The sequence below is a fragment of the Argiope bruennichi genome, chromosome X2 (genome assembly GCF_947563725.1).
Source record: "Argiope bruennichi chromosome X2, qqArgBrue1.1, whole genome shotgun sequence".
In the NCBI taxonomy this organism is placed as follows: domain Eukaryota; kingdom Metazoa; phylum Arthropoda; class Arachnida; order Araneae; family Araneidae; genus Argiope; species Argiope bruennichi.
In genome coordinates this window covers 97,333,133-97,354,644 of record NC_079163.1, presented here as the reverse complement: position 1 = coordinate 97,354,644, position 21,512 = coordinate 97,333,133, and the positions used below count along the sequence as shown (strand labels likewise).

The 21,512-nt window shown below is 28.7% G+C and overlaps 1 protein-coding gene across 4 annotated transcripts in view; it reads right to left on the bottom strand.

The window, feature by feature from the left end:
* The window catches only part of LOC129960797 (SCY1-like protein 2), a 334,172-nt gene that overhangs the window by 121,174 nt on the left and 191,486 nt on the right, over positions 1-21,512 (bottom strand). For all 4 annotated transcript variants that reach the window (XM_056074446.1, XM_056074447.1, XM_056074448.1 and 1 more), the window contains 2 exons: positions 14,628-14,775; positions 11,830-11,976 (listed from right to left, as the gene is read on the bottom strand). In XM_056074446.1, the coding sequence (XP_055930421.1) occupies positions 11,830-11,976; positions 14,628-14,775 (295 nt within the window). The remainder of the gene's footprint in view (positions 1-11,829; positions 11,977-14,627; positions 14,776-21,512) is intronic.

The window sequence follows — 21,512 nt, the reverse complement described above, 5'->3', positions numbered from 1 at the left end:
TTTGCTTTGTAGAAAAATTGCCATGCTCCTTTGATGCAAGTCTTACTCAATCGCAAATTCAGCAACTATTTCGTTCTCAGGGTTTGTCAATGAGAACTTATTTTTCTAAAATTGTCCAGAACGTAGAGAATTTTATAGTATAGTTTATTAAAACAATAATTTCTCACCAATTTTCTTATAAGCTTTTGGATTTACCTTTTTTACTACTTCCCCTTCAGGTGCTTTATAATAAGCATATTATAAACAACAATTAAGTACTTTTTGAAATCTCACTTTTATTAGTGTATGAGATTGGAGACTTTTAAAAAATTATTTCCGATTTCTTAGTTTCTAATTTAAAATTCATTACTATAAATATTATGGGATTTTGAAATAAACTTTTCTTAAATTCACTACCAAGTAGAGCTGTTTATATAAAACAAAGTTATTTATAAATTAATAGATTAATTTAATTATGTTATACAGCTATTATCATACAGTTATATAAATTTCAAAATTAGCATATCAAGAAGCAAGTGAAAAACTAAATTACTACATTTCATCTTTTTTAAACATGATACTCGTCATATGAAAGTGTGAGAAAAATCCCTTCGAATGAATTTTATTACTTCCTCAATGAAAAATAATTTCTATATCATCAAAATTTTCAACGTATAATTAACAATACGAAGAAAAGTACTCTGAGGAGATGATAAATAGAAATTATTCATCTCAATTAATTGTAATCCGACTAAATCAAATTCAACCCACAGCAGTAAGAATTTGTGGGGCAAACATGAATCTCAACTAAGTCTGCGAGCTGATTAGGATGGTTGAGTTTCGCTTCTAGCTGGGAGTCATAGATCTCGAAATCGTTAGTCAATATCCGCGCCAATGCAAATGGAGGACTGCCGACGACATTAATTTTGAAGTGTTTGATTGTTAACGAATGTCGATGTGGCAATCAGTCCGAGTTAAGTAGGGAAGTGACTGTGAGTGTCGTTTGATAATACTACTGTTGAATGTTATTATACTTCACCAAGAGTTATTAAGGCAATGGCTTTGCAAATGAACCTGAAATGAGGCAGTGATTGAAGCACGGACAAACTTCGATGTTAATTGTTGGAAGGCTTTGAGAAAGCTTTATTTCTTGAACAAAAGCATGCGAAAAAACTTCTCTAAAGCTACGAAAATTTCAGAATTAAACGAATCTCAGGAATATTGTCTGTGAGCAAAACCAGCTTTTATCTGGTTTCTAAAGTTAATTTAAGGAAATAAACGTAATATAAGTAAAAATGATAGCTTTTAATATATATTTAGGAAATTTTGTTTTAAATATCTCTTCTGCTTTAAAAATAAAATTTTATCGAATCAACCATAATATAAGAAATTCTAAAACATCTTATTTAAGTGTGATTACTTATTATCATTGTATATCCCTTTGAAGTGCATCTACATGCATGCAAGTTTTCCCCTTTTTTTAGGTAATCCCACCGGTGGGCACCCCAAATATGCTGACAAGAAGTTGCTGTATAAATAAGCAAGCTCTCGCTTCCTCGATGGGTAAAAAATGGTATGAGGTTCAGTTGCCTACATTCAGAAGATGTCAGAAGGCGCACGAATGGCCTGCACCGTAATGGGGACTATTCAAATCCATCTCAGTTAATTGTGCGGCAACGGGTCATTTAAATAAATTTTGAGATGGCGGGAGAATCTCGTTTTGTAGTTCCTTTGTGGAAATGGAAATGGCAGATTTGATGATGCAGATTTGAGCTATCTCCACTTCGAAGATGAAGCATACCTACTTCAAGAGGAATTGGGCCATGATTGAAGATGTCTATTAAAGCTATAACTTCAATTTTCGAGTATTGTCATGACGACGAACATTTAATTATACCCAGAATGGATAGGTAGAACGTGAGGAGTTCGTTTATTGTTATAAGGACGCTGTTCATTTATACTCTGCAGAATTTCCTAATACAAACTATACTCTTTCCAACATTTATACGAAAGACAACTTCTAAAATTACAATATGTTATTTGGAAGATGCTTTCCATAAAACTAACTGTAAAGTCTTCCAGAAATGTAAAGTTCTGCAAGCTATTGCATTTTTTCCCTTCACATAGACCTTTCTAAATACCGTTAGAGTTACATCAAAATGGCGAATGTTAAATTTGCCAAATAATTTTTATTGATGCCAAATACTTGCTTAAGTAAGCTACATCTGCTCTCATAAGTTATCAACACATGGAATTCAAGTACCGACCAAAATCAAATGCCATATTTAGCTGATGGTTTCAGCTGTTGTTCAAAATGCCATAATGTATTTTTCACAAATGAAACTTTTATTAACAGCAAAAATATGTATAAGACGAAAATAAATATATATAAGAAAAGATGTAATAAATATATTTCATCTCTAGCAAACGAACAAAAAAAATCGAGTGAATGGTAAAATATAACATTTCAATAGTAAATGCTTTGAAATCCATGTTGTTTCTATTCTTTCACATGATGAATATGTCTCATAATAAGAGTCGAATTATTTCAGTCAAATTAAATGATTCTATTTAACTGTGGGAATTGTCCTTTGAATATTCGCTGAACTTGTATGTGTAAAATTTTAAATATCAAATTGAACATGTTATTTTTTAAAATTAATAAAAATATTTTTTTCACTTTGCAGATGATTTGAAAATTGCTTCGTTCAACACCCTTAAAATATTATTTTAGTTATTTAAAAAATTAAACTTTGGCAAAATTTTCAAAACTGCTTTTGCTCTCGATATAATCCGTATTAATCAAATATTCACACTCCGGTGACCTTATCTGAAATTATGTTATGTACAAATTGCATCATAAAAGCGTAGTCACGTTGATACTTTTAAAAACATCGAAGTAGATAAATAAAGCAACTGCTAAGCTCAGCATGTCATAAATAAAAAAGATTTATCACTTGGGCAGAATTTTAGTAGTATCTTCTGAAATTAGTTTCGAGATAGAGCTATCATTATTTTTCCTTTTATGTCAAACTACACAATTTCGGTTGAAACTATTTATGGTTTTCTACATGAGATCATTTTTTTATTTATGATCCTTTTAACTTTAATAAAAGAAGGGAAGCTTTGTCGAGCATGGATGACGTTCACCTGAGTCCAGTATTGTTCTTTACAGTCTACGAAACATAATGAATATTCGTTTCTTGCATATGTGAAATATTCGTTTCCATAAGATGCTTCAAAGAAACTCTGATGAGAAAAAATTTTTTTCTGGAAGTGAATATCTATTTTTGGAAATTAATTTATCCCCTTATTCACTGTGATATTCATCGTAAAGTATTTTTTCCTACGAAGGGAAAAAAAATTGATTTCATATGCAGAAGAGGATAACTTATTTTTCTTCGTGATAGCGAAAGAGGAAAGGTTTTATAGCAGATCTCACAACGTACAATACTATTTTGAAATCAATTTTGAATTACTAACAACCTTTTATACTTTTCTCTACAAGTTTTCTCTCATAAAGTGAGAGAAAATAAATCTTTCTTTATAAAGTTATTTTGTGGTGTGATTGTTTCTGCCTCGTAGATGGCGTTTCGAGATTCTTTTTATGATAATTAATTTTCATAAAACTTCTTCCCTAGAAATTTTTATTTTGGCGTTAGCATTGTCAAATTTTGTGAAATTCTATTTATCATAGGGTTACACAACTTAGATGATCCGTCTACTCTTAAGGGTACAAATAAAGAAAGACCGGCCAGGTGCATACTACAGAGTCGCTCAAATTTAAACTTACAACGACTGATGGTGTTCTTTTAGCTCAAATGATGCGAAAGTTGAACAACAATGAATTCATACCCTTTATTAAATAAAAAATTATAATACAAAAATTCGAAAGAAAAAATAAATGAAATGAGACAGCGATAAAGCTGGTCTACAAAGCAGATCCACAAGTAGAAATAGCATGGAGTGAGGCTTAGGTAGCCAAGTTTCTAATAAATAACATTTAATTATTAGTTCGTCAGTGAAAGTTTGTCTTAATAAATATCGAAGAACTCGAGTTATGTGGAAAGGTGCACTATTTTGCATAAAAAATGTGCTTTGAATGCATCGACATTATTGAAGTTCTGTAATCCCAAATATTATTATAGAATGCCATATTATCGTTGTACAGTAACATAATAGGTGCAATTCTTGAAAAAGTCGCCTCATTAAAAATATTGACCCATCGATTAAAAAAAATTATAGAGATTGTAATCCTATTTTAAATCCTCGGCCCATAATTTAAGCTTCAGAATTAAAAATTATTCTGTTTGTATTTTTACAAATTTCTTCATATCATCGGCGATATATCATGTATATTATCTAGTGCATTATTTTTTATTTAATATATGGCGAGCGTATCATCTGCTTACTTATTTTTCAATTGTTTTTCATCATGTGGGGGAATTAAATGACGTCCACAGTCCTCTTATTTGGTGAAGTTTGGTGTTTTGAAAATCAATTTGAACAACTCCGTATCATGAAATTATAAGATTTATCTGAAAATTTTTCTCTTAAGGCTACAATATTTCTGAAATTTCTTTAAATTGCAAATAAACCTATATTCAACTTCGTTTACTGTCTTTTTAAATCGCAAATAATCTTTTATACTTTCCTTTTTAAAATTTTCCTACTTTATTTTGCAGATTGATGGTTTCTGCCCATTAGAGGATATTTTCGTCATATTTCAAAAGAAATGATTTTTAGCTTCGTAAAACCCTTGGGCAATGTGGTTAAAGCGTTAATGTTGCCAAATATCCATCGCAATTCCAGTTGCTGAAAACATTATTAAGTTTCAAAATATATCCATACAAATAGCGAGATATTTTCAGCTTTACAAAGAGCTTTTCATACAGAAAATTAGAATTTTCAAAACTCGGTGCTGTGACAATGGGAAAAACGTCAGCTGCTGTTTACCTTTTGGGATATTTGAGCTTATAGAAAAATCTTTCGACTGTTTAACGCCATTATAAATTTTTATATGCGGAGAGTGAAAATTTATCGCAAATATAATTGAGAATATATCATATATATTTTTTATTTTCTTTGATGAAATGAATAAACATCTGTTAATGTTATATTATTGAATATTTTAAATATTTAACCAGAAGGAAAGTTAAATCAAATGCTATAAGTCGAAATAAGCGATGAAAGATGGTAGAGTAATCTACGATATGCCGTTAGAATCAAAATGTCTAATAATTTTTTCCTATCAGAAAACATGTAACTTTGAAACCTTGTAATAATTATATTATTGTATAATCTATACATCTCTCTATATATTTATATTTATAAGATAGTCATAATATTTTACTTAAGAATATCTAATAAAGTACTAAAAGCTGATACGAAATAATCCCTTCATTCTTAGTAAATCAAGAATTTTCATGTAGTATAAAGGGAATCACGTATTAAGCTAACTAAATATACTTAACGCTTAGCTAACTAAATCAACTGGTTTCAACTAATCAACTAACAAATTTACTGGATACTATAAGCGAATATGAAATCATCTTAAAATTCTTAGAAAACAGAAAATTAAATTTTAATATGTTAAAAACATTTCCATATTAGAATAGAATTTTCATTTAATTTCTCAAAATTTATCAAGCGCGTGCGCTTTTTTATACTAATAATTTTGAATGCTTTAAGCTTGAATTACTCTCTTCAAAATGCAAAGCTGCTGAGATATATTTTTCAAAATTTGAGAAAGCATAAGCTTATAATAATTTAATTTTATTAAGAAAAAAAAAATACAATAACCTAAAGGCAATATTTAGTAAGTTTCAAACAAACTCGTTTTGTTTAATTTGCACTGTAAATATAACCGATGCTTTCAATTAAATTTTCAATGAAACGACGTTGAATGTCTAAGAAAATATTTTCATAAATGATCTTTATTATCCTAATTTTTTATACGTAAGATTAGACGAGAATAATTTTTATTTTTAAAACTAGCAAAGTTTTCGTGCCTCCAGTCAGAGATTTATGAAATAGGTTAGAGAATGTTGATAAAGGATTAACGTAACCTTGTAATGTTTAAATTTTTTATACAACTACTTTTTTCTATCAATTACAAGCAAACACACTAGCTAATAATCTATTGAAAATTTTTTGGATGCATTTTCGCTATTAATCCTTATTCTATAAGATTTTTAAAAAATCTTTTTTTTTTATTGAAAATGATTTTTTCATTTCAAGGTTTGAAGGTTTTTGTGCTTTGTTTCAGTTTTATTATCTTAAATACTTTAAGAAGCATAAAATGATTTTGTATTGTTGTGAATAATGGAAGGTTATTTCAAAAAGGTTTTCATGTATTAACATCGGATTATTTTCATATCCTATATGTTGATAATTATGTCCATGTATGAATGAGGAAAATAACATTACTCAGAGAACATTACAGAATAAAAAACCCGAATGTATAACTTTAGATGTATTAGCTAATTTAGAAATAACTCCTCAGTATGAACTTAGGATAACTTATTTATACTAATTTTGTTTTGACAATATTCTAAAATAAAAATTGCATTTGATATAAAATATTTTAAAATAGTATCATGTAGTATTTTAAAATATTTATGTTTTTTGCTGTTTTTTAATGAATATCTTTTGTAATAAATGATCTGTTAATTTCCGACAGTTTCAAGATGGGGGGCCGCATGCTGTAAATTGGTTTTCGATACGATTTTATTCCTTTTTTAACTTCAAACAATTCTGTAAACATCCAGGCATTGAAAAGTTATTTTATTTGGCTTAAAATATGCCTTTTTAATCAAAAACATGGCACTTTTGGTCAAAGGAAGGGAATGTGTGATAATTTATAGAAAAGAATGCGTGATTGTATAGATAAAATTTACAGGGCTGCACTGTAATTTCTTAAAGAACGCAAAAAATGTAAAAGGGGTTGATCTTACAAGCTTTTCAATTGTAAACTGTCTTCATAATTAATTTCTTAATTATAGTTGTCAAGAGGGATGTTTTTATCGATTAATCATTTTTTTTCCAACTAATAAGCTAAATTTAACTCCTTCGTAAAGAATTTGTAAGTCCTTCATAGAAATTTATGATTCGATACAAGACTAACATAAAATTTATAAATTTCGCAAGTGTACCATAAATTCTTAATTGAATCATTACTAATCAAAAACTTCCCAAAACAGAAAATATTATTTATTTAGATAGCATAGAAAACTAAACACTGAAAGAGTTAGTCATAGGCATATGTTGTTTAAGTTAAATTATATAAACGTTCGAATTTGAAGCTACATGCGCATTACTCTGGGCTGGACGACTAATTTTGAACCATAATCAGATGACAAAGACAAAACTCCTTCTTCAATCCTTCGTGAAGCTTAAATGGCCAAACTTTCTCCCTTAACGTCAGATTCATTGTGTGATAGACATATATAGATGATAAATATTTGATGGAAGTTGGTTTCGAACGTGGAGCCCTCCTGTCTCAAGTTAAGTTCCGTTTAATTATACTAAATCCCCAATTTAAAACAATACTAGGGATATTTTGGGACGGCCGTCGCAATTTTGAACTGCTGTCAAAACTCGAATTCGACACCTGAGCTGGCATCCTCTTCCTCAAACTTCTTTCATCTCATCAGTGGAAGGAAATTTGGACCCGTGCACCAAAACATTGCTTACATTGCTGTCCTTCTGTGGAATCGAGTCTCGAAAAGGGAACCCTTTCGATTCTGAAGCCGAGACTTTATCACTTGGCTATCCCCACCCTCTTGTCCTAACACCGAGGTCTTTACCACCAAAAAGTGACGCCCTCTATATATTGCTTAGGTTAAAATTAAAATAAATGCTTGTTAGTTTATGGTGAAGTAACGGAAATGTTTTAATGAAAATCAGATTTCGGTAGAACAAATTCATGAACCAAATGACGTGGAATTGAGAAATAACTTTATTAAGAGAATTGGAAACGTTAACTGAATATTATTCAGATGAATTACCTTTCAAATATTCTATTTTTATTAAGCCTGTCTGCAATTTTCGGAGTTACCAATTCTTCTCTTTAATGTCATATTAATTCAGCTGTAGATACAACATGTCAGATCGATACGCAAATCCTAATCATGTTATTGCAGTTCTCCTTCAAGTTAAATCTAATTAGTACTTTGGTTGCTCGGTGTATAATTTGTCAAATTTCTATTCTAAATTTTAGGCTCTCCTTGGTGCGTTTTAATTCCTGAGAGATTATTTAGTTGAAAATATTCTGATGTTAATTAAGCAGTTTCTGTTTGAATTCATTTATTTCGTGCAGAGTAATTCACATTTAAATAATAGTTTCAATCTTATGTTGTTTCCCATATGACATATTAGAGTGTGTTCCTATTCATTAAAAGACGCTATGTGAGTAAATTTTAAGATTCATTGTTTCTTTCTTAAATTTATCATAAACAAGAATGGAATTTATTAAATCATAATTTTTCGATGAAAAAATTTTGTTTCAACATCGAATAAGGCGTTGCTATTGCATCGGAGCAAAACAAATAAATTGTTTCATATTGTGTTTAAAATCATTAAATAATAAATTAAAAAAATGTACTGAATTAACTATAATAAAAAAAAATACTTTTTTTAGAATGCACTTTTGTCAGTAAAGTAAAGAGTAGAATTTTTTTTTTAAAAATATTTTCTGCTTTTTAATCTTGAAATATACTGCTTCTTATCCATACTTCCAAATATTATATCTGGTATGTTTTCAAAATTTAATTAAATTAATAGAGTAATTGATAATTAATTTCTGAAAATATTGAGATTATGTATTTCTATCAAAAATGGTGAAGTGTACAAAATTTGAAACTACTATCACATAAGAAAGGGAAAAAATCGATGACAAAATTCCATCTTTAGAAACATGGTGCTTTGTTTCTGCACAATTTGTACCATCAGAGAACACTAACTCAAAATTAATTGAACGTTTTATTGAAAACAAGATCCGAAACAGCAATTTTTGCAATATAACATACGACTGATTTTTTCATTAACATAAATTATGCATAATTTATCTTCCTTTTATCTATGATTGACCAATCAGAGTTTGCAGCTCGTAGATAGATTTCACGATGGCAAACGTGGTACTGAGATTTACCTCAATCGAGCACGCATTACATATGCTAAAACGTCACTTATAGCCATCTCGGAATGTTTGAGATCTAGAACAGCCATTACATAATGCATGATTTGGATTATTCTAGAATTAGGGAAGGATCTACTTAACTGCGTACTATAGTATATATCAGTATGTAATTTGGATTAAGAGATCTTAGAATAAAATGACTATAGCTCCGAAATATGTTAAGATAGATGCAAAGTTTCTATAAATAATAAATTTTATTAGTAGAATATTATGAATAAACTTTATTTTGAAATATGTTACGTTTTATTATACTAAATTTTACTTTTTAATGATTTATTACAAGAATGCTTACCTCAAAATTAGACGTTTTATAAATGATAAAAACAACCCATTTAGAGATTTTGTACAGTAAAAATAATTTAAAGCTTGTTTTGAATTGGATTTCAACTTCATGGAGGTAATCTAACTCTTAGTGGAATATTTTAAATAAATTTATATATTATTCTTATAATGCTAAAATTTAGTTCTAAAAGCTTTATGGATTATGTAGTATAAAATGTATGTATTATAAAATTGTGACATCTGTAAGGATTTTATACATTGAAAAATAATTTAAAAAGCATTTAGAATAAGTGGATTTCGACTTTCTTGCGATAATCTAATTGTAAGTTAAGCTATATAAATAAGGCTTATCTTGAAATTGACAAATATATATTTTATTCTTATAATGCTCGATTTCATATCTAAATACTTCATAGTAAGAATGTTTTTCTCAGATTAAGATGGTTTTCAAATACCAACATGTGATCTCATAAATAGGTTTTATGCATCGAAAAATAATTGAAGTCTATTTCGAACAAATGGATTTCGACTTTCTATTCAAATATCATCCTTTATCAATTTATCTTAACCTTTAAAGGGGAAAGAAAAAAATACAATTCTTTATAGTTCTCTTTAATCAAACGGAAGATGAAACAACCGAATCTATACTCGAAAACAGCTTAAGTTGAAATAGAGAAAAAAAAGTTCAAGATGTGTCTCAAGCCATATTTTGCAGTAAGCAAATGGTTGTTTTTCACTCATAAAATCCTTTTTATCTATTTTTCAATTTAATATAAAAACAACTTACGACTCCTCGTGGTGAAAAAGAAAAGCCCCTATTTCCCGGAGGTATGATTACATGTCATGGATGAAGCTATAAATTGTATTTAAAATGTAATGCAACCTGTCTCTTCTTTCAGTATTTCTCATTATAGACAAAGCATCTACCTGAATCCGCAGAGAAAAGCAAGGGAAAAATTCACGAATAAAAATAATTGTATTCTTAAAACCAGACCTATCTTGTTAATGGTTCGCCACACTTAGTCTTTCGACTCAGATAAGCTGAACGGATTCTGTTTAACGATGCTTTTTTTTTCTTATATACCCATTTTTTTGAAGCCCCTCGCTCATTTGTTCAAATACTGTCGACAAAAGCAGCAAATGAACAACGCCTCGAGAAGCGTAAAGAAAAATAAAATCTTCTCTTCTGAAAAAAATAGTGATAAAGAAAATACGAACACGTATGTTTACGTTCTTTTATTGACTGGATCGAAACATACTTTGGAAGCCCTGAATTCAACCAGAAGCTTGTAATGAGTAAGTTTTAGGAGAGTCGAACAAATTAAATGAAACTCCCTCCTAATTGTCCCAATGACAGAGTTTCTTTCAACTTTTAGAGAAAATCTCATCACTGCTGGTATTTTTTTTATTTTTGTTCCTTAAAAAATCAGAGGCTTTATTAAATAAGCTGTGAATGAAGTACCAGAAAATGATTAACGGTAAAAAAGAGATAACAGAAAACGTACAGAAATACTGATGCGCATTTTTTAATTTCAATCTGGAGATATGAAATCACTACGTCATATTAAATTAGCCATATCTATATTTCTAATAAAAATCAAACGCTGCGAACTTTATTATGTTATTAACCTTTTATATATCTCTTTAATTAAACAAGCCGCGTTTACTGAAAATTGCTTTTATTCTAAGCATATTGCAGCATAAACATCTTTTTATAGTCCAATCCCAGGGGAGATTTAATTGGGTTATAGAGAAGAAATTAAGGAAAAAAAAGTTAAAAATTATTCAGTTTGATGGCTTCCTTTGATTATTGTTCTTAGATCTTTAGTCAGATCTAATTATATTAGACGCTAAGACTTCTAATGAAATTTGTCCCTTTGTAGCTGAAATTTAAATTCTTCAATTTATTCAATTCTTATTTTTAGTTCTGAAAATTTCTTCGTTGTAAACAGCAATGGTCAAATATACAACTATCAAATGTCTAGTTTAGATATTCGTTTCGTAAGATTTACGTTTTTTATCGATTGCAATATCAAAGAAGAAATTATGATGCAACGACAGTAAAACAATCATTATTAGACCTTTTTTCTGAAATTAGTTGAATATTGCTTACAGACATCCCTTGCACATTTATGTCGAAGACAGGAAAATGTTGTTTCTAATTCCTTTCAAACACAATACCACAAGATGTTTTAGAAATTCTGTCGAAAAATTAATATGGAAAATTAACTGCGAAAACATTAACTCCAAATTTCAGCAATACATATTTAATGCAATACTCTTCCAATTTCTAAGTGTTAAATATTATCATATCCATTACATCTATGTAAACAGGAGAATTAAATTTTTGACAGAAAATAATATCTCACCATGATGTCATTTTCATTGCATTTTTCAGCAAATTCGAGGCCGGCCAGTTTCCAGGTTCCACGCTTGTTTATTATAACCGACTGTGGACAAAGATTTCTATGAATCAGCTTGCATGAGTAGTGGAGAAAACAAAGAGCTTCCGTAAGCTAAAAAAAAAAAAAAAAAAATATCACAAAATGTACACCTTCAGCAAGAAATGTTTTAAAAAGAACATGAAGTTGGAGAACCTCGCGAACCCATTTTTCATGCCACATGTATTAAAGGAGATACTTTTTTAAGAACTGACAGAAAATATTTATCCAGTCATTTAACTACTCTGGAAATACGATTTTATGAGCTGAAATGGAAATATGCAGAATATATAAATGTTTTTTTCAAGTTTTGAATACGGAAAAGGAAATAAAATTTTTTATTGTGTGCTTTAAAAGAAATTTAAGTGATGTTAATGTATGAAGTTTTAAAAAAAATTCTTTATTCATGAACATTTGCTTGTCGGGGAAAGATAAAATATCTACATATTTTTGGATAAGCAGCATTAAGAAAAAATATCCATTTATCTGTAATTTTTGAATGTAAATTAATTAATATAATAATTAACTAACATTAATTAAATTCGAATTGAGTAATAATATATCTTCTTATATTTTAGGTTTGAGTATTGTGTTAATAGAAGATAGTGAATTAATCCCTCATCTCGAATTTTTCCTTTGCAAAAATGGCATCCTGCGATTGTGTACTCAATTAAAGGCGTTGGACAGTACAACCAACTTTTATGATAACCTACCAATTTTTTTTGTATTTTCAGTTCTAATGATTGAATTTATAACTTTTTAATGTTAAAATTAAATATATTTCCCATATTTTTAGCAAGGTAATATGTAAAAATAAAGTCTAGACTTTTTTTCATATAATTGAAGAAAGTTTGGAATGTACAGTTATATCAATGCAACTTTTATATCCGAGATGGATAAACTAAAGGGTGAAGGATATTTTGTTTGTTAAAGAATAACTGCAACTGAAAGTCCGATATAATATCTAATATACAAGGTATCGAATACAAGTGCATTGGAAAATTAATCAGTTCGATAAGAAAACTGAAATCAAATATTCAGGTTAGACGGTAACAAAATTCGTCACATTAGCAACGAATATTGGAATTTCTATGTGGCAAACGCTGCCTTGATATAAAGGTCGGAAACAAGAAATTTCTATTCCTCAGTCAAAGCATGAAAAAAATACCTTTTTAGAAATAGTCGACCAACGCTTTTGGTATTTAGAATGACACTCACTGTTGAAAAGGGTTGGTTTGAAAAATGGTGGTTGGTGTTCATTTACGTAAACTGGCTTGCTTTTATAAATGTCTGTATCTTTAAGAATATTTTTTTTTTCAAATTCAGAACAATGATCAACTCCGAAAAAAAAAGTCAATAACCCTCGGCAGATTGCTATGGTGTAATTGTAATATACTTGAAAAATGTTCATTAATAATTATTAATTTTTGATAATATTCTGCAAGATTTGTTAAAGAATGTTTTTTGGACGAGAGTGTTTGGAATGTTAATTAAAAACACTGCCAACTGAATAATTTAGAACAAAACCAAAAACATTCTACCCATTTTGCTTCGTAAAATTGCGCCTTTCTTTTCTCATTTATCATATTAAATTGCAATAACTGTAATATATCTTTTATACATTTCATCATATTTCGCATACGTTACGCATTTCAAGTATTTTATAAATATATCGTACATTTAATTACAATTAATTTTTAAATAAAATCTGCCTTTCTTTTCAACCGTTGTTTCTAGCACAAAACTAAGATTTTAATTTTCAGAAATACAAGATTTAGAATGTGCCCTCATTAAAAGTTAAAATAATTAATAATTTATGTTGAATTTTGTATAAAAATTAAAATATTGTAACTAGGCCTTTATTCCAATTTCTATAAATTTTTATAAAGTTACTGACTTCTCTAAGCAAAATATTTTTTTCATCGAAACGCCCAGTACCTTCAGAGGAGAACTAGCTATAATTTGAAAATTTACACAAGAATTGGCTGAATTTCACAACTCTTTCACATTACATTTTTTCTCATAGTTTTACTTAAGTTCTTAGATATATTTATTAAATTACATTCATTGCAAATAATTTGGACATTAACGTGTTAATTAGCATTTTTTTTATTCTTCATAATGGTATATTAGATTATTCAATATCACTTTCTATTCCTTGTTGACCTTACTATGTCAACGAAGAATAGACAAGTCCATTCTAAATTCTATGAATGCTTTTCAGCATAATTAATTATATATTTAGTAAATTTTCTTAAATTAATTTTTATATTATTAAAATTTCTTTTTGGAAGTTATTTAAAAACATATGAATAGCTGTGGGTATTTAGTTTATAGTCTGATGTAGGTTTAAGGAATTCTCTTCATATTCTAACAGTCCGTGCTTTTTACAGTTCAAAACTATTAAGTGGAAACTTGAAAAAAGTTTCGTACGCCCAGTATTTGTCTTTAACAGACAAAAAGACAAAGTGGCTTTGTTTATATTTAAACTCTTTCTCTTAAAAAAGTTCACTACCTAGAAAGTGTGTACAAAGTGTTAGATTTTAATGGCAGACCCATAAAAAATATAAATGTATGTGCAGATGCCTCGCGACTGTGATGTCATTTGAATTGAGTGCAGTATAACTGTGGTGTAAGCAATCATAAATGCAGACTTTTCGACAAAAATTTGTTTTATTCTAATAAGCGAATAAATTTGCATATGGAGAATGTGTAGATAAACTTACTTGCAAAAGTCCATACTTGATTTCGAGATCCAGAAAAGCGTATTCTCTGACAATCGATGGTAAGTTTTGAGGAAGTCGTTCTTCCAAACATCCCAGCACATTGGCCAATGTACCAAGCACAGGCTCAGTAGCAAATGCCAATGCCTCACTGAAAGGAAAAAAAAAATTGAACATTTACAAAAAATCCTAGCACTTCTAATTATCTTTTTTTTAATTAAAAGAAAATTACCGGAAATGTAAAAACTAAGAAATACATTATATTACTTTCCAATACATGTAATACACGATTTCCGAAATTTGGCAGTAGGATGTAAAATTTCAACAAAAAAAATATTCTAAAATCTATATTCCATCATTTAGTAATAGGAAATAAATAAATAGCTTTATTTTCTTGTACTTTTTGAACGAACCTCCTGTATTATTAGATATTTTACAGCGAATCCAATTTGTTAACACTCAAAATTTTTTAATTTAATCCTTAAATATATATAGAATTCTTTTTCTTTTTCAGAGACATACTATCAAAATTTAACTTATACTTAAAATCAGAAGACTCTTATTGCATTTCATGGAAAACATTGAATTTTTATTTTCTGTATTAATGCCGTGCGAATGTAATATTCGAATTTTGCTAAGAATTGAAAAATATGTCTCACATCTAATTATTGCCATATTTTATTCATAGTAATAAAAAATATTCATTTCAATTTAAGTAGCAAATGAAAATTTAATCATTTTAATATTTTAAAATAATTTCCTTCAAGGGTATATTTTGTAATTTATTATTCTAAAAATTAAGTAAGTCAAAAATGAATGTTGGTATAACTTTAAAAATGCAAAGACAAACTAAGGTAATGCGACTTCTGATGTTTTCTTCGATGCTTTTTAGAATGCACATATTATAAACCAGTGGGGAAGTTCTTCCCTCGAATTTCTTGTAGACAATACAGCACTTTCTCTTCTGTTCTGCTCATAAAAGTTTGCTTTCCCTGAACATATCACGGGAATTACAGAGGGAGGGGGACAACCCATGAAGGTCGTCGTCTCTGCAAGGAATAATGCCGTACTTATACTTCTGCGTATAACAACACAATACACCGCGTTTTGTGTCTCATAGCAACAGAGAAAACGGTGTGTGAATTTTAGACGCCTTTCATTCTCCGATTATTTTCAAATGCCAAGACATATCTACAATTTTAATGACAGAACAGCAAACCGAATTTTATTAATCTAAATCCTTAGGTTTTTGAATTGTCGTGTTCATAAGCTTGAAGCTTGGAGATTCATCAAAATATAAATGTCGAAGTTTCTGACGTTTACAAAATCTATTCTTTGCAAACAAAGAAGAAAGAAGGGGCGCAGAAAATAAATTTTTTTAAGAATCCCTTTTTAATTACATTCAATGAATTGTACGGGAATGCTGTAAAAGTTTCATGCTCAAAATATTCTATGCTGTCCTTAAAGCATGCGAATTTATGAAAAAAATAATAAACACTAAACGCAGACAAAAAGAAATGTCTTGAAAACGAGAACAAACATTTTTTTTACTGAAAAGCCTTTCGAAAGTATTATTGTTTTTGATGTCATCGTCCAAATTTCTAAAGATCGTATTTCACCCTGAGGTACTTTGTCGAACTCTAAAAAGAAAAGGACACGGTATGTTGAAATCCCAGGAGAGTTGGAAACTTTTTGAAGATTCCTAAAAACAAAGCGTTTACAGTTTCTAAACAACGTGTCATTCAGAAATAATGTTCTCCAGTATATCAGAAGTAACTCAACAATTTGAGCTGTCATTTACTGGGGAACTCGTTATAATAAACATATCCAAAGGAAATTTTGTACATTCTTGTAAATATTTGTTTGAATTTATGTTTAAACTATCATTGCTGTATATCATCAATTAATTTAAATTAATTTCTTCATTTTTCTATTTCTTTTGCAAGCAATTTATTACACTATAAAGTTTTTGCTGCAATTAAGGGTTTTTTCAGAAATAATCATTAATTTCGTTTATTTTGGCTGCATTAACGTGACATTTTGAAGTTACACTTAACCTGTTTTGGAATGAATCTTATTATTCTGATCAATGACTAGGTGAATAAGATATTTGAACTGGCAATGTGAGGAGCTTTGACCCTTGACAGTAGATTTAATGTGCATCAAGCCCATATTAATGATGGAATTTTTAGTGTTATCGGATCTCAAATCTGCAATTCTATTACTTTGATGCCTAAACTGCTTTTAAACTACTTCAAAAATGTTGTAAAATAGAAAAATGTTTTTATTTTTAAATGTGTTTTGCGTCTTTCATTATAAGTACTTTTTTGACAGCTTTGCTACTCATTTATACAATGCATCAAAAACTATTAAAAACGTTTTGCCGATTTCAACACTAGAAACATTTTCTCAAAAGTTGACGACTATATCCGGTGCAATTTGTAACAATCAAAACAACAATATTTAAAATTATTTTCTCTTTATCATTATTTAATTAAATAAAGTACGTAGGGCATCAGGCAATTATTATCACTTTGAATAGTTGAAATAAATGATGTCAAGTAGTTTACAGAGAAATAAAAATGAAATTATTTAACCAATCAACATAAAAGCCATTATGCGTCAGAAATGCAAATTAAGGCAAGCAAACATAGACTGTTTCCTATCTCACACATTGTGCATCCACATGTTGCAAATTAAACATCGAACAAACCTCCTTCATTAGAATTGTGGGTTATCGCGGCTTGCTTGCAATATCTTGGTTGCGAGACCGGAGTGTTTCTGACTGGAAACCACTTTGTAAGCGAGCTTCTGTAACTAACTCTGTCGAAGTTGAACGCCTCTCCACTGGAGTGGCGCGAAAGGAGGAGAAGGAGTGCCACATCATGCCCTATCCTCGTCATCTAACATAGTCTCTCCCAAAATTACGTAGCTTTTTCCAAAATAAATTTATCATTGCTTCATAATGGGATGTTAATGCAATGTACTATAATATAATATATTGTCAGAGTTGCTGCATGCAACCCGCAAGATAGAACAAAAATTTTCAAAATCTGTACGTTAGTTCAAAATGCTCTTCTTCACCCTTTCTTCCCTTTGATAATTATCTTACTCTACTTTTTTTAGTTTAAAAGATGTTACCGGATTCTTTTAAAAGGGCAAGATAGTTCTGATACCAAAGTTAAAAGAAATTGTGGAGAGATAACAAATGCGTATGAAGAAGTTTCAACATCTTCTGACCAATGGTTGTATGCAGAATATCATGAGTTATTTTCTTGATGGGCGATTATATTTGTTTATTTATGTCGTATTGATTTTTCTAAAGATTTTAGGTAAATCGTACTCCTGTATTTTGTGAATCTTTTCTTGAATAAATTTAAATATTTCTTTTCTTAACTGGTTTCCTGCTGAATATCATGAATTTATTAATACCTCAAGAGCTTTGGTAGAACATCTGGTCCAAGAATTCTGATTTGATTTACTATAACAGAAATCGATTTTCGAGGCCGAGTTTTCTGACTGAATAATAGGTTTAAATGATCATTTATATGAACCATCTTTTAAAATGACCGAAAATTTGCTAATTAAATTATATTCAGAATGATATTAAAATTTATTTCAGATAATCATTTCAGCTTTAGGATTTTCAGAATAGGCATTTTACATCTAATCCTAAAAACTATTCCAAATTAAACAATTTCCTGAAACTTATGTTTCTGATTAAATATATTTTTATATCATACGCAATGTTATTAAAATTATCAGAAACTGGGAATTGGCTGGCACGGCTTTGGATTTTATCTTTGTCCTGAATTTAATCTGGTTCTTATCCAACATCTATTGAGGTTCTGTGGTTCAATAAAGATAATCACTTTAAAATAATTAACTTCGACGTCCAATTTCTACTCTCCTAGGATCAAAAATACATTCAATTTTGTTTTAAAATCGAACTATAGGTTTGAAAAGATATATCAATGTTTGATTGGAAGATAATATAAGTTCATAATCTTCGGTTATGTCGAATCAGGTTGAGAAATAGAAAAGACTTGCAACGTGGGTTTTTGATTTCTGCCTTTTTGTTTTTGGAAAACAGTCTCAGTAGATGATTAAAAAAAAAAAGAAAAAGAAAAAGAAGCATCTCTTTGGAAATATTAAATAGTATTGGTTACATGCTGAGTTTCAGTGTCACTATTATATGTTAAATGGTTGCTAAACTAGAAACTCTGCGTCTGATAGGGCTATACTATTTAGCAAATTGCATGCAGTACAGAATACAAAATCTATACAGTTGAAAAGCCTAATGGGACGAAAATAAATTGAAAGGCATTATTAATTTAGTATTATGAGCTAATGAAATAGTGAATCCGTTTCTATAATGGACTGAAGTAACACATTTTCCGATTCTTTTTCAGAAATAGCTTCTATAAGTCACAAAATTATAACACTATAAAACTGTTGCTAGTAAGTTTGAAATATATTTTAGGACAATATTTAATTAAAAAAATTTAGAAATATTTTTATTTAGGAAATTTTTTGAAAATAATAAAAAAATGTAATCTTAAAATTTTGGAATCTTATTTATTCACATAAATGCTAAAATATATTTTAGATTGAAAAAAAGAACTTATTTGTAAACGATATTCTATGACGACCATAAACAAATAGTTCAAACTTGCGAACGTTTCTCTTTATGCAGAGGCTTATAAGTTCCTTTTTTTCCCTCACAAATATCGATTACTATTTCTTTTCGGTAACTAAACGTTTGCTTACGATATTTTCTGAAAAACGTTGCTTTTTAATTATATGTCTGCATCAGGTATAGGCGTATCTTTGTTTGGGTGAATTAAGGCAAAATCTTTATTTCTTCAACTGCTAATGAAATTTATTTACGAAAATGAAATAAGTATTGGATGAAGCAATTTCCTAGGGTAATTAATTTTTCTCCAAATTAATTGCATCGTGGGTTCGAGGAAGTAGACTTTTACCCAACGGCAATATTTAGCGGGAAATAAAATGCGATTTCCCCCACTGGGGTGATTGCATAGAAAACTATTTTTTCCTCCAATGCATATTTTGATGGTACAGAAACGCATTTTATAAAAAACTATAACACTTAGCAATTTTGTTCGAGATTGTTTGTTAAATATTTTGAATTACGATTAAATCACTTTTCGCTCTTCAGCTACCAGACATTTTTTTCGACACGATTTAAGTGAACAGAAATGATGCAGAGGAAGATGTCTTGCTTTTCTTTTATCGATTATTATTCAATTTTTAGCAATTTAGATCAGGAAATTTCGCGTTTTAAATTTAATTCCGATTTTTGTACCAACATATGTTTAGATTAATATATTTTATTTTCAACTGCTAAAAGGATGTTCACTTTTCATAGTTTTATATTAGATAATTGTTTCTTTTTCTGTCTTATTCAATGTTTATGCAGTATGACCACTATTGATTACGATTATATCATAGTAATTTTTATATAATATTATATAATAGCAATAATAGATTATATAATAGCAATTTTTGAATGGTATGTTTTATGTGTATCATTATTATAAAGCCTAACTGGAATAAAAAGATTCAAGGATAAAAAAAAAAAAAAAAGGCAACATGAATTAGCAGTTAAAATCCATAGATACATAATTAAAAGGAAAGTTTTGACCGAATAAGAAGAATTTATTCTATCTCGTATTTCTATTTTAAGAATCGTTCATGATAAATATCTTATTTTAAGAACTTCTTAATATAACTTTTAAGAACTTCTTAAAATAAGATACATCTTGTACTAAATGTATAATTTATTCTTATAAAAAATAAACTTTTTATCCTACTTTTATCCTTGAATTCCAGTCTTACTTAAAGTCTTTATTGTTAAAATAATTTGTAGAAAAAGACATTAGTTGATAAAGTGAAATATCTTTTTTATTCCTTCGATTTTTAAAACATTTCCCGACTACTTCACATTTTTCAGTCTGTTCTTCTTGTATTGTACTAGATATTTTGTATGAAAAAATTTGTCATTAATTAATCAAATATATAGTCTCGTTTTACTGACTTTACTTTAGTTAAGTTATTATTAAAATGAAAGTGCTTCGATTTTAAAAGAGCTTGGTTATGATTAGAAAAGTTTTTAACTGGAGTTCACAAGGAATTTATTTTAATCTGAAATCCGTTCAATAAAGTTACTTATTTTATTAATAAGCAAATGCCTGGACCATCATCTCCTGGTATCGATTTTACTTGTCTGTTATTGGCATTAAACTATAAAGCTTTCCTCATCATTACCTACAAACGTTGAAACTTTAGTTGTATTTATTCTTAATTTTGTATTATACTTGAGTAGTAACAAAAAGAACCTTTAAATACTATCCTTGAAATTAAGGAATTTTAATCAATTTTTTTATGCTTATAAAACTGTTTTTAGAACTAACTTCAGACATTTTTAAAGGATAAGGAAGTAAATGCATTTTGTTATTTCTCGTAAATATTAAATTTTTGTATTTTGATCGTTTAATAAATAAACAGAAAATTTCGTTAATTTTCTCACTATATTTATAACTTTCATAACTTCCTCAATCTTCTAATAATTGCCAAATATGTCTTAAAATTCTATATATTCTAAATTTTTTGAAGTCTTCTTTATTTAGCTTTTAAAAAATAAAACTATTATGATTTTAGGATATCTGTCTAGCTTTTATTTATGATATATCTATGACCGTAAAAATAACCATTTGATAAAATGTTTTTCTTCACACATTTACAAAAATTTTTTATCCAGGAATAATATACATTAAGAATTTTGCAATCAACCTGAGATACGATCTATTTAAAAAACATTACCATATTTTCAAAATGTAGTTACATGAAAAGTCAATTATAATA